This window comes from Blastomyces gilchristii (assembly GCF_000003855.2).
Source record: "Blastomyces gilchristii SLH14081 genomic scaffold supercont1.5, whole genome shotgun sequence".
NCBI classification, from domain to species: Eukaryota; Fungi; Ascomycota; class Eurotiomycetes; order Onygenales; family Ajellomycetaceae; genus Blastomyces; species Blastomyces gilchristii.
In genome coordinates, this window is record NW_003101678.1 from 2797507 (window position 1) to 2816681 (window position 19175).

Genomic DNA, 19175 nt, shown 5'->3' on the forward strand with positions numbered 1-19175 from the left:
ATCTATACTCAGTTTCATAAGCATTTTCATTCTTTATAATGAGTAGAGAGTGAGATTGAAAGTATTGAAATATATAAGAGTATCTAAGTATTCTTTCAGTACTTTTGTATTTGATTCTGTAGATATTAAAATTATATGAGTTAGTCATTGAATCTCTTTATATTGATGTTATTGAGTTACATATATATCAGCTATTTATTATTATTGTAGTTTTAACATTACTTAGAGTCACTGTAGTACTGTGTCTATACTTATGTTTAAGAGTTCTTCTATATTATTGTTAGACATGATTATATTGTTTATTAAATATGTAATATCTGTGAAATTTAAAGAAGTATAATTATATGAATATCTCATATATCTGAGTATCAGAACTCTTAAGTCTTTCACTGATATTCTCTTTATAGAATCTTATTATGAGGTCAGAATAATTGATAAGCAGCTTCTATCTGAGAACTCAGTGTCTACTTAACTGTTTCTCTATTTCTTACATATTATTATATGTTCAGATATCTCTTGATGAATAATTGTTTCTGATAAGAAGATAATGCATGAATAATTATTTTCTAATAAGAAGATGATGAATGTTTTTATAGTGTAAGAGGCCTACACTGAATAGATCAGTATAATATTGATAGATCTTATATAACAAAGATAAAAACATTAGAGAAGAAAAGAAAGAGAAAGTGTGAGAATCAGTGATTGAGATGGATATTTATACGCGTATGTGATGGTGTATGCAGTGGAGCTTCAGGGCGGGAGAATATATGCGCGTTCATAGCGGCCGAGGATCGGCGATCAAGAATGGCTGAGAATCGGAGTGTATGCATTTGAGAATGAAGTGATTGAAATCTGTGGAGTGTAACGGAATAGTCTATATGATTGATCGGGCGCAGCCCGCCACACATGAGGATATAATGCTCAATTTGAGTGTTTGTTAGCAATATAGTAAGTAGTTAAATTTTTTTTATAAGACTCTAGCTGAGAGACAGTGACTGTAATTGAACTCTTTGTAGATGTCTCAGAAAATTCAATAGTGTTTATGTTTGTTTACAGATTAGATACTCAGTTAGACTCATACTCATGCACTTTTAGAAATGAGCAGACTGATCAATATTATGAATCAGATGCTGCAATGTATTCAGAATCATGAAAAATGAAAAATGAACAATGCAAATAAAACCCTCACAGACTACTTCATTTCAGTAGTTATTCAGAAAAACAAGTAAGCAGTATTTTTGCAAATATTCTACATATTGTGTTTGAAAATTCTTCTACATTCCCCCGCAGAAGTTACCCCGCGTAAGTGGGACTCGATAATTACAGTGCAGTGCTGCTCTTAATAAGACAAGCCGCCAGCCGACTAACCTGCGCCAGGTAACTTAACTTACCCAGGCGGGGATCGCCACAGTCCGGGGAAATGAACATAGCGGCTGCTGAAGGCCGGCTCCGGGCCACGTGATTACCCGCAGATGGAAAGACTAAAATGACGTCACGTCAACATTGCAGGGGGAGTGGGAGGAGAGAAAAGAATTTACCTTTGCTCTTTCGATGTTAGCGGCGGGTAAAAAATTACGAACCCAACCTTCCCCCAACTGATCAGGGTTAACCAAAGCAGAGAATGGTGTCAGCCAACAGCCTGCAATCAAGCTAGCAATGGAAAGATGAGGAAAAGAAGAAAGAAAAAGCAAAGAGGATCGGGTAGCTAGCGGAAAAGCGTCTCAAAGAGCCGAAAGCCGGCCGGCCGGCGGCAGACCGCCAGCTAATATAAACGAAAGGGAAATAGACATAAACCTGCTTGCCATTCCTGGAGCCACAAGCTCGCGCTCATCGCATAGGCTTGAATTCTATCCAAAATTCTATATTAAGTACAAAAAATTTGAATATACATCGTCGGGAAGGGGGCCCAAGGCCCAAGACGAAGAAACCAAGCATATATAAATACAAGAGATAAATATAAAGTCAAAACAAATACACATTATTGTCGAAAGAGGAATATATATAATAGGAAGTAGATCGTTGGTAAATGTGTCGCATACGTAGATATTTCTTTCGGCTATGATCCCGCAAACCACTTCTCTTCCTCCTCCCACTTTTTCCTCTCGACGACGCTTCTAGCTCTGTAAACGAAAATTAATAAGTATGCAGAGAAGATGAACAAATATATATATATATATATGAAACCTAGGGCTGAACATAGGGGGTGAAGATGGCGGAGTCAATACAATACATACCTAAAAGCGCGGACAAACCGCCAAACCTCCGTGTCCGCCAGGTTCCACGCCTCCGAAACACTCCTAATCATTTTGTCCTCTTTCTTAGAGCTCTTCAAAACCCGTCTTGCTTTCCCAATCAAATCAAACTCCGTCTTGATCTTTATCTCATCACCCCCGGGGAAATCCTCCATGAGAGTTTTCTGCGGGCTGTCTTTTTCACGCGGTGTCTCCCGCGGGATACGAAAGCCGAAATGCCAGTCTAGATCATCAATGGTTTCTGATGGTAGCGTGCTTTCCTTGGAGTTGGCGGGGAATGACTCCACAGTAAACCACAGGCTTCGGGAAATTCCATGACGCCCTGCAACGATGCTTTTGAACGGAACCACACGGGAGTAGCCGTCAACGCTTGTACCAAGAAGCATTTTCGTAGCCTCTATGAGCCACGTGTCACGGTCAGTCTCGCGACGGATGTAAGAGACAGTGATATTATCGGAGCCCCTATGTAGACTTAGCAATGTATAGGGATGAGGGAGGACGCCGATGGTATAGACTGCGGAGTTGTTAATGTAGCCGCTAGGTTGCAATATTTTTAATGCATTTTTTGCGCAAGGGGTACACGCCAGATTATTGGGTGGACAAGTCACTTGGATTATGGAGGGTGCGCACTGAGTAAGCAAGCCGGCCAGCTTGACAGCCGGGTTCACGAGAACCGATGTTATTTCAGGAAACGGCTTCATGACTGAGATTCCCGAGTCGAATGTATTTTGGAATGTGGTTTGTAGGTGTAGGTTGATTAGATCGACCAAAGCAAGTTTGCCAACCGCCGGGTTCTCATTGATCTTCTCCGAAATGGGGGAGTACCGACGGGCAACAAGGCCAGGCTCATAGTAAGCAAGGCTGGTCGACTTCTCGACCCTGAAGAGCGTATCCGGCACCACATCAATCATATCAGTCGCATCCTTCAAATTTTTCCTTTCCAGCGCAGCTTCTATAGCATCGTTTACACGACCCCGTTCGCCTGAAAATAGGCACGTGCCCAAATTCTCTAATCGAGTAATGTACTCCGGAGCAGTTCCTCTTCGAAGAGAGGCAAATAAGCTGTCATCGTATTCGGCCATGGGGAAACATCTCCAATCCACAAGAATACCGGTATCAATACTCCCCCATGCGAGCCATTTCATAAAATCTTCCTCAAGTTCCGGACCCAACTCCTTCGCCTTGACCGCTTGATATCTAGGGTTGTTCATTGCCTCCGACGGTCCCAGCACGATAGGATGAAATCCTTTCGCCCACCACGCGCGGCGCCAGGTCAGAAGTAGCTGTCTATCCGCCTCAGCTTCACCTTTCTGCTTCCTGCTCTTGGTATTGTAGTAAGTGAATACTGGCCGCCTAGAGGTCAATGGCGGGAGGACAGAGCGGTTTTCGTCCAAAGTTACGAGAGATGAAAATGGATTCAGCCATTTCCAGTCACTGAACCACTTCGACTCCCCGCTGGTGCTGTTCGTCTGTTCTGGAGGCTTGTGGGTAGGAGGACTGAAGGATAAACGGAGGTTATTGAGGTCTGGAAGGTCTGGAAGACTTGGAAGCTTCGGGAATTTCGGTATATTTGGGAGGCTTGGTCTTGGGACTTTCTCGACGTAGGCGCCCGCCTTCTCCTTTACTTCCCGCAGCTGGGTTGAGGGCGTGCTGGACAGGATCAAAAGGAAGATGGCAAAGAAGGCGACCACGCCAAAAAGCCTCGTCCCCTTATGAGAGAGCATCGTCAAACGAACACAGACTGTTAGCAATTCAACCTAAATCACGAGAGGAATGCAACGGGTCGAGATGTTGATCGATCGGCGACCTGTCAGCCGCATGAGTGCGCAGGAACTATCAGCCAACGAACTTCAGGCAGCCCGTTGATCGCATGAGAGGAAGAAGAAGCCCGCAACCAATCAGCTCCGCTCACGCTCTTCTTCTCATTTTCACTTTTTCTTTTCTATTTCCTATTGACTTCGGCTCGCGGAGTATTTTACTTTGTCAGCACTATTCACGAAGATTGAACTTTTTGCTGTTGGTCAATGCCAAGGCGAGATATTACCTAATCGAGGGTCAGGTCGGTTAGGTTTACGCGGTTTGAGCTAGTTTCCAATCCCAGAACAGAGTACATACATACATTGCACGGAGTATACCTGAATTCCAGGCCTTGATTTCCGCTGTGCTAAGGACATCCAGGAGTGCGAGAAAGGCACAGCTTTACATATATTAGCTCTATTGCTTTTAATCCAATACATTTTGTCCATCTTTGAGTCTACCTTTGCAGACAATCTAACTCATTTATAACCACCGTTCCATCTCGATCTATATTCCAAAAACTCCTCTCATGTGAATATCATAGAAGTAGGGACACAAAGGTGGCAGAAAGTAAATATAGATGATATCACCGCCGTACCGGCGCCCCGTCTAATTCCGCCACAAAGTGCCGATCATGCTGTGTCGGCATTTCGACCACATTACTCCCGTAATGACTTAGTTCCACCGGTCTCTGGTCAAAATGAAGTTCCGCTCGATCGCGGTTATGTAGCTCCGCTCCCTGGTAAGCTTTATACATATAATCCTTATCATCAACAGAGGGCGTGTTAACAGGAACCATGTCATCGTCTTTGGATAATGTCGGCCGTTTTTGTAATCTGCGACGGGCAATGCAGAAGCCCAGCAACCCAATAAGGCAGCCAAGGGCTATTACCCCAACGACCACGCCAGCTATCCAGATCTTATTGCTGCTACTGGTGGATGGGGTTTCGGGGGGGTTGCCTGGGTCTGTCATGATTGGTGGTCTGGCTGTGGGAGCGGGTGATGCGTTCGTCTTTGTGGATTGGGTAGCTTGGACCGTAACAAGAAAATGTCAATTCTCACAGTCCAGTTCGGATCTAGTATTTTAGGAACAAAAAATACTAGTATCTACGTACCAGATGTAGTAGTGTCTGGAAAATTCCTATACACACTCCACGGAGTGTTATCCCCGAGCTGATCATACCTGCAGACCAGCTGCGTTCCGAGCAGATTTTGAGATGGTGCGCTTTCGTATATAAGAAGCGATGCGCATATATTGTTCTTACTGTTGCCAGATACAAAATCAGAACGAAATACCGGCTATACGATTTCTAGGGAACTGCCGTTGTTTAGACATGGGAATGGATATTGTACATACCAGTCCCGCGTCTTGGCCCCTGGGAATAGAAGGGTGTTGCCAGAACAAGTTGTCGGGAGCAAACAGGGAGTCGTCGCAGATGCTGGGCAGCAAGTGTAATAGCTACCCGACTTCGTGAAGGTGTCTCCATGATCACAGACCACGCGCACTATCACCGTGTTAGTTGTTTCGAGTCATATATACCCCTCGATATAAAGGTCGGGTTAGATTGAGCATACTAGCAGACTTGCTCCCAGATACGGTCGTGATTCGCCATCCTACATCAGGGGAGGAGAGAGGGCGCCTATCTTCCTGCTGAGCGTGGATCTGATTGCTGAAAAGTAGTAGAATCAGTGTTGCGGCTGTTTGTAGTGAGAGATTTCGCGGTGTACCCATTTTGAATGCTGATTATCTGTAGGGAATATAAAATTCCCACGCGCTAGGGCTGAAGCAGGAATCGGAAACATAATGATGGAGAGAAATGGAAACTTTGCAAAATATAAAATAAAAAAAATGAACAGCCTTGGAAAATTGAGAAACGCGGTTGTCGTTGGTCATCACCTCCGATTCTGGTCTTCTCAATACGAGCTGATGAAGATTTTCGTTGGTTCAACTTGTCGACGTTGCCCCTTTTCCTTAAATATTTAGCTTGAGCTTAGCGCTAGCAGTTTTTTTTTTTTTTTTTTTTTTTTTTTTTTTTTTTTTTTCCATCTCCTTCTCGAGCTCTGCGTTCCCTTCAGGAAGTATTTGGCTCTCTAACGTTTGGTGACGGGAGCTGATCGTGAATCCTCTAGCTTTAGCAAAATGTTGATATGTTTTGCAGACAGTGGGCTGGTGGGCATCCTCTGGGGTTCTGGGTTTGGATTCGATCAAAAACCTCCAGAAACAGGTTCAAAGCCCAAGCCTCTAGAGACCGTAGATCGGCGATCGCAACATCGGCAATGTCGGGGACTTCTGCTCGAGGCTCCAAATCAGCCTCACTGCGGCCGTTCCAACTGCCATCAACGCTCGTAAAAACACTCCTAGAACACCCTCAACAAATTCTCTAACCATATTCAGAACAATATAATATAATCCGTAACTTACTCTCCGTCTATTTGAATTTCCAACAAGTATATAGTCATTTAACGTGCCCTCACCTCCCGCTCAACCACACTCAACACCTCTCTCACGGCCCACTCCAACAACTCCGTCATATCAGCCCCTCCTTTTCCTGGCGCCACCAAAACTCCAGCATCCTCCTTGATATACTCGCCTTCTCCTACAGCCTTTTTCAATTCATTCTCACTCCTCTCCACACCCGGGTCACGAAGCAAGAGCCACCGATGGTCGGCTATATACCGCGGCCAAACGATATCATCAACGTACCCGGGTGGATCCGTCCAGAAATTCTGGTGTGGCATGGGCTCATCGTTTTCAATATCTCTAATGACATCTGGACTTGACTTTGTAGATCCATCTTTATTATTACTATCTTCATCCGACTTCGGCGTAGGTGCAGGGCCAATAGTAACATATCCCGTTCTACTCTCCCGCCGCTCCTTCAGTAAAGAGTACGTAGCAGGCAGAAACAAGGGCACATGTATATTATCATGCACGGCCCGAAGGGGATGTTCCTCATCATCCGGTGGCGCGTAGAGCAGAAATCCTTCTAGAAACGCGAGTGATAAGGGCAATGAATTGTTCCCAGATTTTGTTGAGAGTATGCATTCCATCCTCCGCGCAACGTCATCTTGAATGCGACGAATCGTGTCCTCTCCAACATCCGAATCTGTAACTTCATTGAGGTCCTCTTTGCTTTTTAACCGGGGTGGTAGAATGCCATGGGAGCGTACGTAGGAGAGTACAGACACCAGTTGTCGAATGTCAAGTGCGTCGATGGTATCCCAGTCCTGCACACGTTTTCCCGATGAGGTGGTTGTCATTGGTATTCTGTATGCCGAGATGTACAGTGCATTCAACTATTGTTAGTCCATTGTACAGTACATGCGTATGTGAGGGTAAATCTAGGTCCCAATTTCCCATGTTGATGCAAGTCGGGAGGGGGTACGGGTGAAACAGCACATACTGATCATCTGGTTTATAAAAATCATCTTCATGGACGATAAACACCATCAGGGCTTCTTTATCCTTAACCCTGTCCCTGTCCGCTCTCTCCGCCTCCTTGTTCTCAATTGCTCCCGAAACTGCATTCCCAGCGCCGCCTCCAAGTTTTGAATCTGGTGTGAACACAGTCCGAAGTAGGCGGGCAAGGGTCGTTTTCCCGCTCGACGATGGTCCAGATATCCCTACGACAATTGTTTGTCTGTGAGCGGGTTGGCCTGGTGCAGCTTCGTTTCCAGTGTGTTCTGAGGAGGTCATGTTTTGCTTGACGTTGGATGTCGGCGGGGTAACTACATATATGGGCTATAGCATGTCGCTAGAGATTTCAAGGTTAAGCAATAGACCAATATGGGAATCTTTTGACTGATGAGAGCTTGGAAATTAGCATACTTTGCTTCTGACTGAATATGAGGAGTAGCAGGAGTAGCAGGTAGTTATGTCTTCCCGACCATACTGGAGTCCATGTTAAGATTTGGATGTTGTCGGTTAATCTTGTTGCGGAAGCCACAGCTAATACAATTACTATTTAGGGGATTTCTCCTGTATCCACGCGTTTAATAAAGCATTGTAAGGAAGGTCAAGATACACATAGATAACTATCGTTACATGCATTGATTAGAACCAATGTGCGATGGTAACACTAGTATAAAATAATACTCAAAAAATACCCATTTGACCCAAATGTCACTATATTATATATAGGCTGCCGTAGTGCGGTACAATAATGGGAAATATATGGCAGTATTTAAACTTGAGAAATATCAGCCCCCCACTTTGCGCTGCCACCATGATTGGCTTCAAAGTCCTAGAACTCAGATTCCATATTCGGATTCAGATCCATGTCCATAACCATACCCTACCTATACCCATACATACCCATATCCATATCCATATCCACATCCAGAACACCACCTAACGCCAGGACGAGTCGTCCAGCTGCCGCACCCCAGGCAGAGTTTAAAACAAAAGAAAAAAAACGTAATAGTGAAACAAGAACCGACACGCTAGTTTAAGAAAGAGCTCTGAGTTAATAAAGAAGCCAGCGCCAAGAGGTAATAAATTTTCGAAAAGGTGTGACTCAGGATCCTCCTCAGAACGAGGCAGATCCTCAACTGTATCACTTGGGCCATCATACAATACAGGAAAAGCGTGAGTGTTATCAGCCGGAGATGCGCCTTAATTAGTATGAAGCACAACTTGCGGGACTGGATCGCGGCGGGAGGGTGGTGTTCTGGTCCGAGGAGCCTCCATAATGATACCATTCATAGTCTCCAAATGCCCGTTCAAACGTCTCTTTTTACGTATGTTTGGACTAGAATTCGATGACGACTGGACATCTGATTCTAGCCAAGGGAAATCGTTGGAAGGTTTGCTTTTCTTAGTGGGAGTCGCTACTTTAACAGGCGCCGGTGCTGATGGGGAATGTGGCAACGAGACTGGCGATACATGCTCAACCTCCTGGTAATCGTCAGGAATGGGTAAGGTATGTCGATCAAAAAAACCGACGGGTATTTTCAGGTATGCAGGTCTTTCAGAAGCATCGGTTTCGGGGATAGGGATGACCTCTTCATTTTGAATAATGCTGCTCATCGTCTGGTCATCTAGGGGATCTTTCTCCGCATGCCGCAATTCGGCAGTTGACATCTGTTTCCGTCGCCGAAGCATCCTGTCTTCGAGCGTACCTTTAAGAACAAGGGTCTCCACATAAACAGGCTTGGTCTGCGAGATGCGGTGAGCTCGTTTGATTGCTTGGCTTTCAATGTTTGGATCCCAAATTGGATTTACGATGAAAACTCGGGAGGCGCACGCGATATGAAGACCGTGGGAGGCTTGACGAAGGTCCATAAGTAGGACCCGTACGGTTTCCGTTTCGTTAAACAGTGAGAGATACTCCGATCGGGTCTGCGTTTTCAAAGTATTTGCATAAATTCGGAATTCGACACCGAGAATTTCAAGTCCTTCTGCAATGTAGAAGCCCGTGTTATTCCCTTCATAGAAAATAATGATTTTCTCCTGTTCCTGAAATTCAAGCACCTTATCTAGTAAATACGTGAGTTTGGCTGACGCAGTAGCAACTAGCTTAGTTTTATTGAGGGGTGATTCGGGAGAAAGTCTCTTGACGCGGCCCAGAGAGAATGATTTCTTCGACAGCGAAATTTCAATTCCTTCAGGTTTTGGCCGGTGAACAAGGTTATCATTGGGCTTTTTATCAGGCACATTCCCTCGCTCCTTCATTTGACTTCGCGCCCGGATTCCGGCGCCAGCGATACCTTCAGAAGGGTCAAAAGCACAAAGGTGTGAAGCGACAAACCTTTGTGCATGTCTGGCTTGTGAGATCCCAAGGAGTAAGGGCTCAGAATGTCCATTGCTGGCATCAATTGCCCATTCGGCGCGTGCATGATCTGGGAACTCATCCAGAAAAATCCCCAACTCAGTAAACTTACTAAGAGCATCCCAAGACTTGCAGTTTATTGCCTTTTCGGTGACGATAATTGCCTCACTCAGTCGCCTTTTATCGCCTGCATCAATCCTGTGAGTGTTCTTCCCGAGATACTCCCGGGCAAAATCTACCGACTTTTGTACCTCTTTTTTCTCGAAACCGGCCCAGAAACCAGCTTGTCTCAGATTGCTAATGAGGACAGCTAAATGTTTGCGATTCTTGGGATGGAACATGTAATCTTCACCTGTCCGCTCAGAGGTGATTGCATTGACCGTAAGTGTGAATATGAAAAGGTTCAAAGACATTTTGTCATAGAAAGTTGGCTCCAAGTAAGTCACCTTGTTATGCAGCTTAGGCAACGTTAGATCCCTGTTTACGTCCTCGGCTCGATGCCGGACCACAAGTGATTGAAGCGTAGATCGGAGGGACGGAGAAGTTCTGCGATTCCCATCCAGCCCAACAGGTTTGATATACTTTGCCCAGCTGGCTGGGTCTTCTGCTCTTGAGTTTGACCAAGGCTTCAAGGCAAGAAAGTCAACAACAATTGACCGGAGTTTATCTATGTTCTTTAGCTCTTCTTCCATGACATTGGTTGACATTTTTCGAGCCTGCAAAATGGATGAGGCATCTCCTTGTTTCTCACATCCTCCTTCCACACTCTCCTGTGAGGCTAGGGCAACTTCAATGCCATATAGGCCACGTGAAGGGGTACCTGAAACAACCCAACGTCGCTCAACGTGCAGTTGACTAAGTGCATGGACGGCCGTGGTTCGTGCACCTTTGGCAGCAAAATTATGACCTTCATCGACTATGATGCGAAGCCAATGTAGACGTTTCAATGGGGAATCTTTCCGCGGTTCTGGTGCAAAACCTGAAGAACGTCCACCACCACCAGCTTCCTTTTCGAAACGTGACTTTGAAAATAGAAGAATATCATATTCAAGCAATTTCTCTGGAGGAGGAGTCGCACGGCGACTGTCCCGGAGAACAAGTACCTTCAGACCCTGCGTATGCTTGTCAATTTCACTTAACCAGTGGTCAACCAAGTTTGGCGGTACGACGATAAGGGTTCCAGAACACAGCCGTAATTTGGTAGGTGTCACTTTCAGTGCAACTTCTCGGCTTTTATACCTCTGAGGTGGCCTAAGTATTGCGTAGCTCCCACGATTGGATTCACAGGCTGATATGCATTTTTCAAAATGCATTCCCGAAGCCCCCAACCGCTCAAAGTACGACTTCCACGGGAGGGAGAAACGCCCTGCGGTTGCTGCAGCCATTTCAAGTAATGATGCTGTTTTCTCACGAACGGGGTGAAGGCCTTCCATACAGTGAATTGGAATGCGAGGGAAATGGCCCCTCGTTGCAAGTATAACGGCCAAACATATCAGAGTTTTGCCGTAGCCCATCGTTTCCGCCAAAATTCCTGTACGTTCTATGAGTGAGTAGGCCTTCACCCCAAAAAAAAAAAAAAAAAAAAAAAAAAAAAAAAAAAAAAAAAGGAAACTGCGAACCAGGGCCTTACCGCCACACGCCTCCGAGTAGAGCCGTTTCTCATGAAGAATGTTTCCTTCTTCTTTATCATAATAATAAGGTTGTCCAGTTGGGCCATGCAGTGCTTGTAAACGAGGGTCCAGCATTTGTGCTGGCTCGGACTCTCTTTGAATCATATACGCTGCTGAACGGCGCTGATAAGCATACAAGGGAGTTTTCAGGCCAATAACACCAGTATCTTCATCAGATCCGCCAACGTAGTCCCCTTCTTTCCAAAGAACCTCTTCGATCGCAGCTCTTGCATGAGGGTCGGAAACTTTGTCAATATCAGGGGTTGGTGATTCGAGAGTATTAAAGATATAAAACAATGACTCTACCTCCGCGGATCTCGGCGCTGGTTGTGCATAGGGATCGAAATTACCTTCCCATGCCGTCGCCGATGTATCCACCTTTGACATCACTACTTTCAAACATCCCCTTAACACCCCGCTGGATCGGTGGATGTGTTTCCTACCAATGTCATCGGGAAGAACATAAATACGTATAGCACTCCACCCAGGAAATTTCTTATTGCGGCAAATAGAAGTTCGAATCCAATTATTTTGCTCCAGCTGCGAGAGCGCAGCGCTGGGGTAGGGAGATACCGATTCTTGGTCTATAACTCTGGGTTCGTGATTATTGTCTAGCTCATCGCATCTTTGTAAAATCCCCACGGGAATAAAGTGGTTCAAGTCACCCAGTAAATTCTCCTTTTCTAGGGTCAAATTAGTGACAGGGTGGTGTGGTGTAGGCGGGGATGATCCGAATGACGAAGTAACGGAGGGTGCGGAAGGGGATGTGGCCCTCGATTGAGTAGATGAAGACGATGATGGCGCAGCCAGCTCATCAGGTAGGATATCTGCAATCGCAGATTGGAGCTGTTGTGCAAGCGGAGAATCCTGTTCATTTGATAAACATCAATATGAATTTTTTCTAAGGCTCAGTAGCTATTGGATACACCTACCTGTGGCAAGCCATTTGTTGGCAAAACTGGATCAATGCCAGAGAAGTTCATTTCTGGTCAGTATGACAGAAGAGAAGCCAGACACAGTTTGAAAATCTTCGTCGATTATGGGCTCATCAGCGGCCTTGCGAGGAGTTTGAGAAGGGGTCCTGAGTCAACGGAACGGAGCCATGTTATGGACGCTCCAATCGGATAAGTTGAGAGAAAAGAGAAACGTCCAACATACTGTGCCCTTGTCTTCAATTAACATCACCTAGCAGGGAGCGGATGTGTTGTTCTGTTAGTCATGTCAACTGCGGCTTGTCAGCGAGCTGTTGCTGACAGCAGTTAGGGCTGCCTGCAAGAGTGAATGCCGACTTCACCGCCTTGGGCAGAATAAAAGAGTCTAGACCTCGTGTAGATTTTTGTACAGTGTGTAAGGAATTGTTTTAACTTTTAGATTCTCTGTATTTTACTACTAGTTAATAGTAATAATTGCAGAGTTACGCAGTATATAACACCAACCACAAGAACATCACAGGAGTCAGGCCACAATACTATACTGTTGGGGGTCCCGGGTTGATCGGCCCTTCTACCAGCAGTGCGCTGGTGGTGACTGAGCTCTTTTGCCCCAGTAGTTAGTAGCCTACAAATACAAGGAGGAAAAGGAGATGAGGAAAAGCGGTCGAACCAAGAGATTCTAACGAATTAGCCATCAAGGGTCGCAATGCTCAGGAGATAAATGAGAGAACTGATCTGATGGATGGAGGTAAGAAAAATGCAAATCCAGGCCCCCACACCTAGCAAATTATGCCGTTCTGTTTACAGGGGAACAAAGGGGAGAAAAAAGTAATTACTGCATAGCGAAAACCATTGAGAAAACATTGGAGAAAACGATGCACATTTGCATGCAGAAAGCAGTCTTGGGATTTTTGGAAACACTGATAAATGAAGGCGCCGGGTGGGAGAAAGAAATCGAGATAACCGATGGGCAGGGAAAAAGAGGCAATTAGATCTCGGCTGTCTGCGTGATTAATAAGTCACCCAGGTAGAATCAATAATGCCTAGTGTTGTCAATAAAATAGTATATTAAAATAAAAAACACATTACTTCCTCAAAAATTTCTCAACCTCAAATCCCACCTCCCTCAACACTCTCCCTTCAATCCCCTGCGCCGAATTAGCTAACCGCCGTACAACTAGAGTTCGAGCTTCCTCAAAATTTTCAACCGAGTTGCTGCCGATTTTGTCTAGCTCTTCTTTATCGCAGTCTCGTATTAATACGGTGACATCAGGACCAGCGCACCCGCGCCAAAGCGAGGCCATCCATTGCCAATGGTCGGTGGGAGTGTAAAAGTCGTTGATGGGCGTGGAACATGCGTGAAGATCAGCCGTCGTTAGCTGGTAGCCGGGTACAAGGGCAATGTGGAACGGTGATTCCGATTCTGCAGGCATCGCGGTTGCCGGTACGGACACGGATGTGGGTGTGGGCGCCGGTGTTGGCGCAGAGGGAGGGGAAAATCCATCTGGAGAGCCAATGCGGAGTTGGGCTGTTTTTGGGACGATGGATTGAGGGGATATGCCAGAGGCTGGCTCATCCAGCCCAGTCGGCATTGACGAAGACTCTGGCGTCCCGTTGATAAAAGACACAATTTCCTTGGATATTGTGTGCCAGGCGGATATTGTTTCGAGATATTGGACTGTTGGATCCCGGGAATCTCCTGACTTGTCACTGTTGAATTGTTGCGTGGTTGCTTCTGGCCCTTTAAAAATTCGGGCAACGTTCTTGCCATCCTTCAATAAGGTAGTTTCCAGATGCTGGATCATCTGCTGGACAGATTCTTGCGCTTGTCCTTCGACTGCCACTAAAGCTCCCCGTCTGATCGAGCTGCCCTTGGAAACGCACGACCTCACCGGAGGAGAAATTCGTGCGAGAACCTTGATCTTGCTGAGATACGATATGTTCATCACCTTGGCCTCAACATTGGTTTGGTTTTGCTGCGAAAGAGACATTGTCTGAAGCGGTGGCAACGTCAGACTATGGTCGAGAGGTGGTTGCTGAGTTGAACCATGCCGGTAAGGTCGACCAGGTGGAGTAACTCCTGATGAATAAGGAGCTCTGGGATACAAACTATCGGGCCGTGGAAGGGATGTTCTTCGAGGTGAATAAGGGTACTCGGGACTCATATCACGCACAACGGGAACATATATACCATTCCCATTGAAACGACGTCGTTTGAAGTCAGGTGACAGTGGTATAAGCTCTTCACGTAGTTGGCTACGGACAGCCACTCGGCGATCCATACTTCTTGTTACTTGGATAGGGCTTGGGAGCCCAATATCATCCCTAGACCGTCGCTCCTGAAAATTTCGTTGCGCAGACTGAATTGGCTGACTCGAGGACGAGGTGGAAGATACCGGACTTGGGCCGGACGAGGTAAATGGTGTGTTCGGAGTAGATGGAGGATTCATGACACGCCCGCCACATCTGTTGCATACAGAAGCACCGGTTGGGTTGTTGCTAATCCCTGAGCTATTCCCGGCATTATTGCTACCATTTCTGCCGTAGCGGCGAGGTTGGTATCGATAATCCGGGTACTGCTGCTGATGCCGAGCTTTTTCTTCCTAGTCCACTATCAGAACCTGTCCCTTTGCCTTTGCATTTTACTTTATAATTGGGAAACTATCAACGAAAATAAGAATTTCGAATTTCTCACCTCAGCCAGATTCTTCCAATCTTGCTTCGACTCTACAGGAAGAGTCCTCCACTTTTCACCTATGATCTTCGATATGTCGGGGTTTGCAAGGCCAGGATTTTGGGCAACGACAGAGGCTTGGAAATGTTGGCGGAAAAGAATGAAAGCTAATGAACGGGGAATTAACATATTAACACAGTTAAACCAACATATCGAATCAAAGTGGAAGATAATGCGGAATACATGTTCCGCCCCTTCTTATGCCAAAAGAAACGTAATTTATGACAAAGAAATCAAAACCAACAGACCATTTCTCGGGCGAGGGATTTTGGGATCGGGCTGACAGAGGCAAAACTGCAGGCTGGATGATTCTTTCGATGATGTGGATTTTGAGGAGCTTGAAGATGCGGATCGCTCCTGTCTTGCAGCCTCGGATGTGATTAAGGAACAAGGTCTCTTTCGGGCAATTGGTGATATTAGGGGTGGGACCTCAGGCAATACGGAAGTTTCGGGACTTGGGATTGTGGCTCTTAAGAGAGAAGCTCCCAGGGCTCTGCTCTCCAGACCGACCGATTGGTGACAACTCTCTTCATCCGCAATTTTGGAGAATTTGTCTATCATAATTTGATGGTCCACTGGGGTGCTGGTCCGCGTCGGAAAATCACGTCCGATGGGATCATAGTATAGAGCGGGGGGTTTTGGAAGAACTCGATCCCAAGACATGAATGAGCGTTAAGCAAGGGAAAATAAACGAGAGAAAAGAAAACGTAGAAAGAAACGAAAGGAAAGGAAAGGAAAGGGTGAAAAAGAAGATAGCGAAGGAAGAAGAAAAATAGATATCAAGATATTATCGAAGCGGTACGGAGAAGACACGATGAACGAGAGAGAATGAAAGCACATAGCTTGAGCTCTTGTACTCCGAATGGACGAATTGTTTTCTGTAAGAAATTAAGCTTGAACGTGGCGAATAGGGACGCTTCACGAGCGTCAAATCCTTTGTTGTTAGCAAAACGGACGTTTGGTTTATTCTAAGAGTCGCTCTTCTTTGTTTCTAGTTTGCGCAACCCAACAGTTGCAAACAATCGCAGTCGTTGGGCTGTAGTCTGCAAAGAACAGGCAGCGTGGTTGTCCGTACTCTCCATAAACTTAAGCTATTGTTTTGGTTCCTTTGTCCCCAGGTTCACTGATGAAAGCGGAAAACTGCAGAGGTGATTTGAGCTGAGACATCCAACCAAGCCGGAGCTGCAACAATGCGATGAAGAATTGCTGATTCCAACGAAGAGAATTTACAAAGGGTCATTGGATAGACCGCATTTGACTAGTGGAGAGCGCAGGACAACAGGAAGTGAGAGTGATATTAGGGGAGAGTGGTACAAATAATGGAGCAGATGCGCGTCATTTTTCGTCGACTTTATCAACAAAGAGCATGGAGCTCCGGAAGCTCTTGAAAACATAGAGGTGGTAGGAGGATTTGTTATGTTTATGAAATTGTCTTTGCCGATTCATCACTTCTCATTTCATTCTCCAAGTGTCCAACTTCGATCTTAAAATGTCTGCTCTGGCGACAATGAAATTAGGCGAGCTGATTGAGAACAAAAACGATTATCCAGGTATCCCAAACCGGCCGCGATCACATCACGTAATAAGACATGCAGCGATGGATCCCGGATGATTTCCTACGCTGAGCGGGAAGGGGTTCTTGAATGAGATGGGCCCGCTTTTGCGTCGTTTGCGGATTCTGCAAAGGGTTTTCCTTAGGCGGTTGGCAACTTATCCTAGGATGCGGTTGGGACAAGGGCTCATGAGTCCGAGGGGTCTTCTTGGTAGAGCTACAGGGTATTAACAGCGTCAAATAATCCCGACTAACAGCCTTCGTGCTGTTAGCCCAAGATGCATCTCATTGCTATGGATAAATATTTAGCATAAATCTCTGAGTGCGTCCAATAACCTCGGCTCGCAGGTAGTTAATCTCAAGGGCTTAGTCTCATAATTACCTAAAGAGGATTGTTTTCCATAACTACCGAGAAAGAATTTTCCTGGCCCCGGAATAATAATTCCCTGCGAGGTTCGCATGCCTGTATAAGCTTGGCCCAAACCATGCCCTTTTTACCATAAGATTCGATCTCGGTCAATTAGCCCACTGATGTCACTGGCATGCCAGGTTAGGGATGCCAGAGTTGGTTTCAATAAGGTATATCGACCAACGTTTCCGCTCCTGTGAATGCAGAAATATATGCCGCATTTGCCGCTGACAAAAGGATCAACTTCATGTCATTTGTGATTTATTTACCTCCCCTGACTGAGAGTTAGTTGAATATGGAACTTACGCTCGGTCGAACGAACTCTTTCGCAAGTTGTACGCTTGCCCGAATAATCGCCCAAGTATCCTGGATGGTAACCGATATGGCGAGGATAGTGAACTCCTGCCGTGTCTTCTTTCGATAGCCTGGTAATTTCAATGTAATATGTAATTTACTTTCTCCTCCATCATCCAACGGCGGGTTGGATCAGGTCTGCAACCAGCGATCTAGCCCAGCTAGTGTTTGACACCCTTTGATGTTCGTCAATGTCAGTTCCAGCACCGGAGTAAGATGATGCTCCGCCATATTCCCGTGGAGACCAAAGATCTAAAGGAAAGCAACCTAAATTTAGCCCGTGACTAACGCATCCGGAGTAACAATGATAAATAATGATGCGCAACGATCAAGAAGTCGAATTCGTACCTCGCAAGAAAGCCATTTGGTACACTCTTCCGTAGCGCAAATCTTGTCGTATCTTCTCATTACTATTATCACCCCATGAACCACCAGAAACAGCCAACCTCTAAGCGAATCGGTTCGAACTGGGTCTTCCGGGAGGAGAAGGGCTGGTCCTGGAAAAATGCACCAGCCACAAAGGGTAGAGCATGCTGCATAGTGTATCCTGCTTGTTGGCCCAGCGTATGAGAGCTGTTTGAAAACGCATGTCTAAAAGGAATTACGGAGCCTGACAGATAAAAGAAAGGAACTGATGCTACTCTTAGCAAGTGCATGTCATGTCCCATAATCCTAGCCGCGGGAGTGGGGAAGAGGTTTGAGACAGCTTTTGATGACCAGTTGGGGATTTGAATTTGGCCCAATGAACAGCAAGAGAGTTTGTAGACCATGAGCAATTATGAATTAAATCATGAGGAAAAAAAATTATTCCCACCGGATGGAATAAATGAAGCAGGAAACAAAATGATTGTTGAGAACTGCTCTGTGAATGAGAGATGATCACTTTGAAAGTTAAAAAAGTCTTGATTGGGCCAGATTTTTTGTAGAAGCTCAAGATGAATGGCTTCTATTTTGTAGCTTGCTAAGAGCATTCAAACATCATGCAACATGGATGGTTGTCACTCAGTCTTGATCTAAAGAGAGGTTCCAGAAGAATTCTGCAGTTGATGTTCTTTTTGGCTAGGATGTAACTAGTTAACTACAGTAACTAACTTATAACTTAGTAGTGTTCAGAATATCTGTGTAACTACTTGTACTGTACTGTAACTTAGTTAACTACTAACTTAGGGGCTCGGCATCAATAATATCTATTCTACAGAGTACTCACCCATTATATCTTTATACAGCGTACGGAGTATATATGATTTAGATAGCTAGAATTAATAGAAAATATCTACATACATCTTCTTCTTTAATATTTAATTAATTCATTCTTAGTCTTGATCACAGTCTTCAATCTCTGTGTAATTAATCTTATAATAGCTCAGAGATTCTCTATAGAATTCAAATAAGAGTTTTATATAAATCAAATCATCTGTTCTATCTATCAATTTTGCTCAGTGGCATTGTCCTAGCAATTGCTCCGCCTACACATGATCTCTCATATGTAAAATAATGTAGCTAGCTCCTCTGATAATGAATAGAAGATTAACCATCTCACAAAATTTGAATGCTTAGCTCTGCTCTCTGGCTCATACATGATACAGCTCAGATCAATCTTCAATTCTTCATTCTTTTTTTCATTCTGCTCTTTTCATACATTCTCTACAGTATTTACATTCCTTATACTCTTCTCTATGTTCATTTTTGATCTCTGTGTTCATG

The 19175-nt window shown here is 45.1% G+C and overlaps 4 protein-coding genes across 4 annotated transcripts; all 4 read right to left on the reverse strand.

Annotated features, from left to right (window-relative positions):
- Nucleotides 1-899: 899 nt before the first annotated feature.
- On the reverse strand, nucleotides 900-4315 carry BDBG_03500 (uncharacterized protein). Its single transcript, XM_002626290.2, has 3 exons — nucleotides 2235-4315; nucleotides 1539-2120; nucleotides 900-1481 (listed from the first exon to the last, which is right to left on the reverse strand). Exons 1-2 carry the CDS (start codon nucleotides 3974-3976, stop codon nucleotides 2057-2059), a joined length of 1806 nt encoding a protein of 601 aa, XP_002626336.1. The 5' UTR covers nucleotides 3977-4315; the 3' UTR covers nucleotides 900-1481; nucleotides 1539-2056.
- Nucleotides 4316-4635: 320 nt separating this feature from the next.
- Nucleotides 4636-7746, reverse strand: BDBG_16839 (uncharacterized protein; the record flags this gene model as incomplete). The annotated part of the gene is made up of 7 exons (XM_031724710.1): nucleotides 4636-5078; nucleotides 5165-5313; nucleotides 5407-5554; nucleotides 5625-5789; nucleotides 5851-6033; nucleotides 6515-7317; nucleotides 7454-7746. 7 exons carry the CDS (start codon nucleotides 7744-7746, stop codon nucleotides 4636-4638), a joined length of 2184 nt encoding a protein of 727 aa, XP_031577780.1.
- A 401-nt stretch (nucleotides 7747-8147) lies between these two features.
- On the reverse strand, nucleotides 8148-12777 carry BDBG_03503 (SNF2 family helicase). Its single transcript, XM_002626293.2, has 3 exons — nucleotides 12423-12777; nucleotides 11451-12357; nucleotides 8148-11351 (listed from the first exon to the last, which is right to left on the reverse strand). The coding sequence occupies exons 1-3, from the start codon at nucleotides 12471-12473 to the stop codon at nucleotides 8665-8667; spliced, it is 3645 nt and encodes a 1214-aa protein (XP_002626339.1). The 5' UTR covers nucleotides 12474-12777; the 3' UTR covers nucleotides 8148-8664.
- Nucleotides 12778-12800: 23 nt separating this feature from the next.
- BDBG_03504 (HMG box transcriptional regulator) lies at nucleotides 12801-18509 on the reverse strand. Its single transcript, XM_002626294.2, has 6 exons — nucleotides 17820-18509; nucleotides 17424-17723; nucleotides 17091-17344; nucleotides 15405-16999; nucleotides 15118-15263; nucleotides 12801-15025 (listed from the first exon to the last, which is right to left on the reverse strand). The coding sequence occupies exons 4-6, from the start codon at nucleotides 15817-15819 to the stop codon at nucleotides 13508-13510; spliced, it is 2079 nt and encodes a 692-aa protein (XP_002626340.1). The 5' UTR covers nucleotides 15820-16999; nucleotides 17091-17344; nucleotides 17424-17723; nucleotides 17820-18509; the 3' UTR covers nucleotides 12801-13507.
- Nucleotides 18510-19175: the final 666 nt, after the last annotated feature.

What these genes read in the sequence shown, in the direction of transcription:
- BDBG_03503 (XM_002626293.2), bottom strand. Translation starts at nt 12,473, where the DNA reads ATGAACTTCTCTGGCATTGATCCAGTTTTGCCAACAAATGGCTTGCCA. An exon ending in CAACAAATGGCTTGCCACAG is followed by an intron (nt 12,358 to 12,422) that starts GTAGGTGTATCC and finishes TCAAATGAACAG; the next exon opens with GATTCTCCGCTTGCACAACA. An exon ending in CTACTCGGAGGCGTGTGGCG is followed by an intron (nt 11,352 to 11,450) that starts GTAAGGCCCTGG and finishes TAGAACGTACAG; the next exon opens with GAATTTTGGCGGAAACGATG.
- BDBG_03504 (XM_002626294.2), bottom strand. Translation starts at nt 15,819, where the DNA reads ATGTCTTGGGATCGAGTTCTTCCAAAACCCCCCGCTCTATACTATGAT. An exon ending in AATCCCTCGCCCGAGAAATG is followed by an intron (nt 15,264 to 15,404) that starts GTCTGTTGGTTT and finishes CCCGTTCATTAG; the next exon opens with CTTTCATTCTTTTCCGCCAA. An exon ending in ATTGGAAGAATCTGGCTGAG is followed by an intron (nt 15,026 to 15,117) that starts GTGAGAAATTCG and finishes ATAGTGGACTAG; the next exon opens with GAAGAAAAAGCTCGGCATCA.
- BDBG_03500 (XM_002626290.2), bottom strand. Translation starts at nt 3,976, where the DNA reads ATGCTCTCTCATAAGGGGACGAGGCTTTTTGGCGTGGTCGCCTTCTTT. An exon ending in CGGTTTGTCCGCGCTTTTAG is followed by an intron (nt 2,121 to 2,234) that starts GTATGTATTGTA and finishes TTTCGTTTACAG; the next exon opens with AGCTAGAAGCGTCGTCGAGA.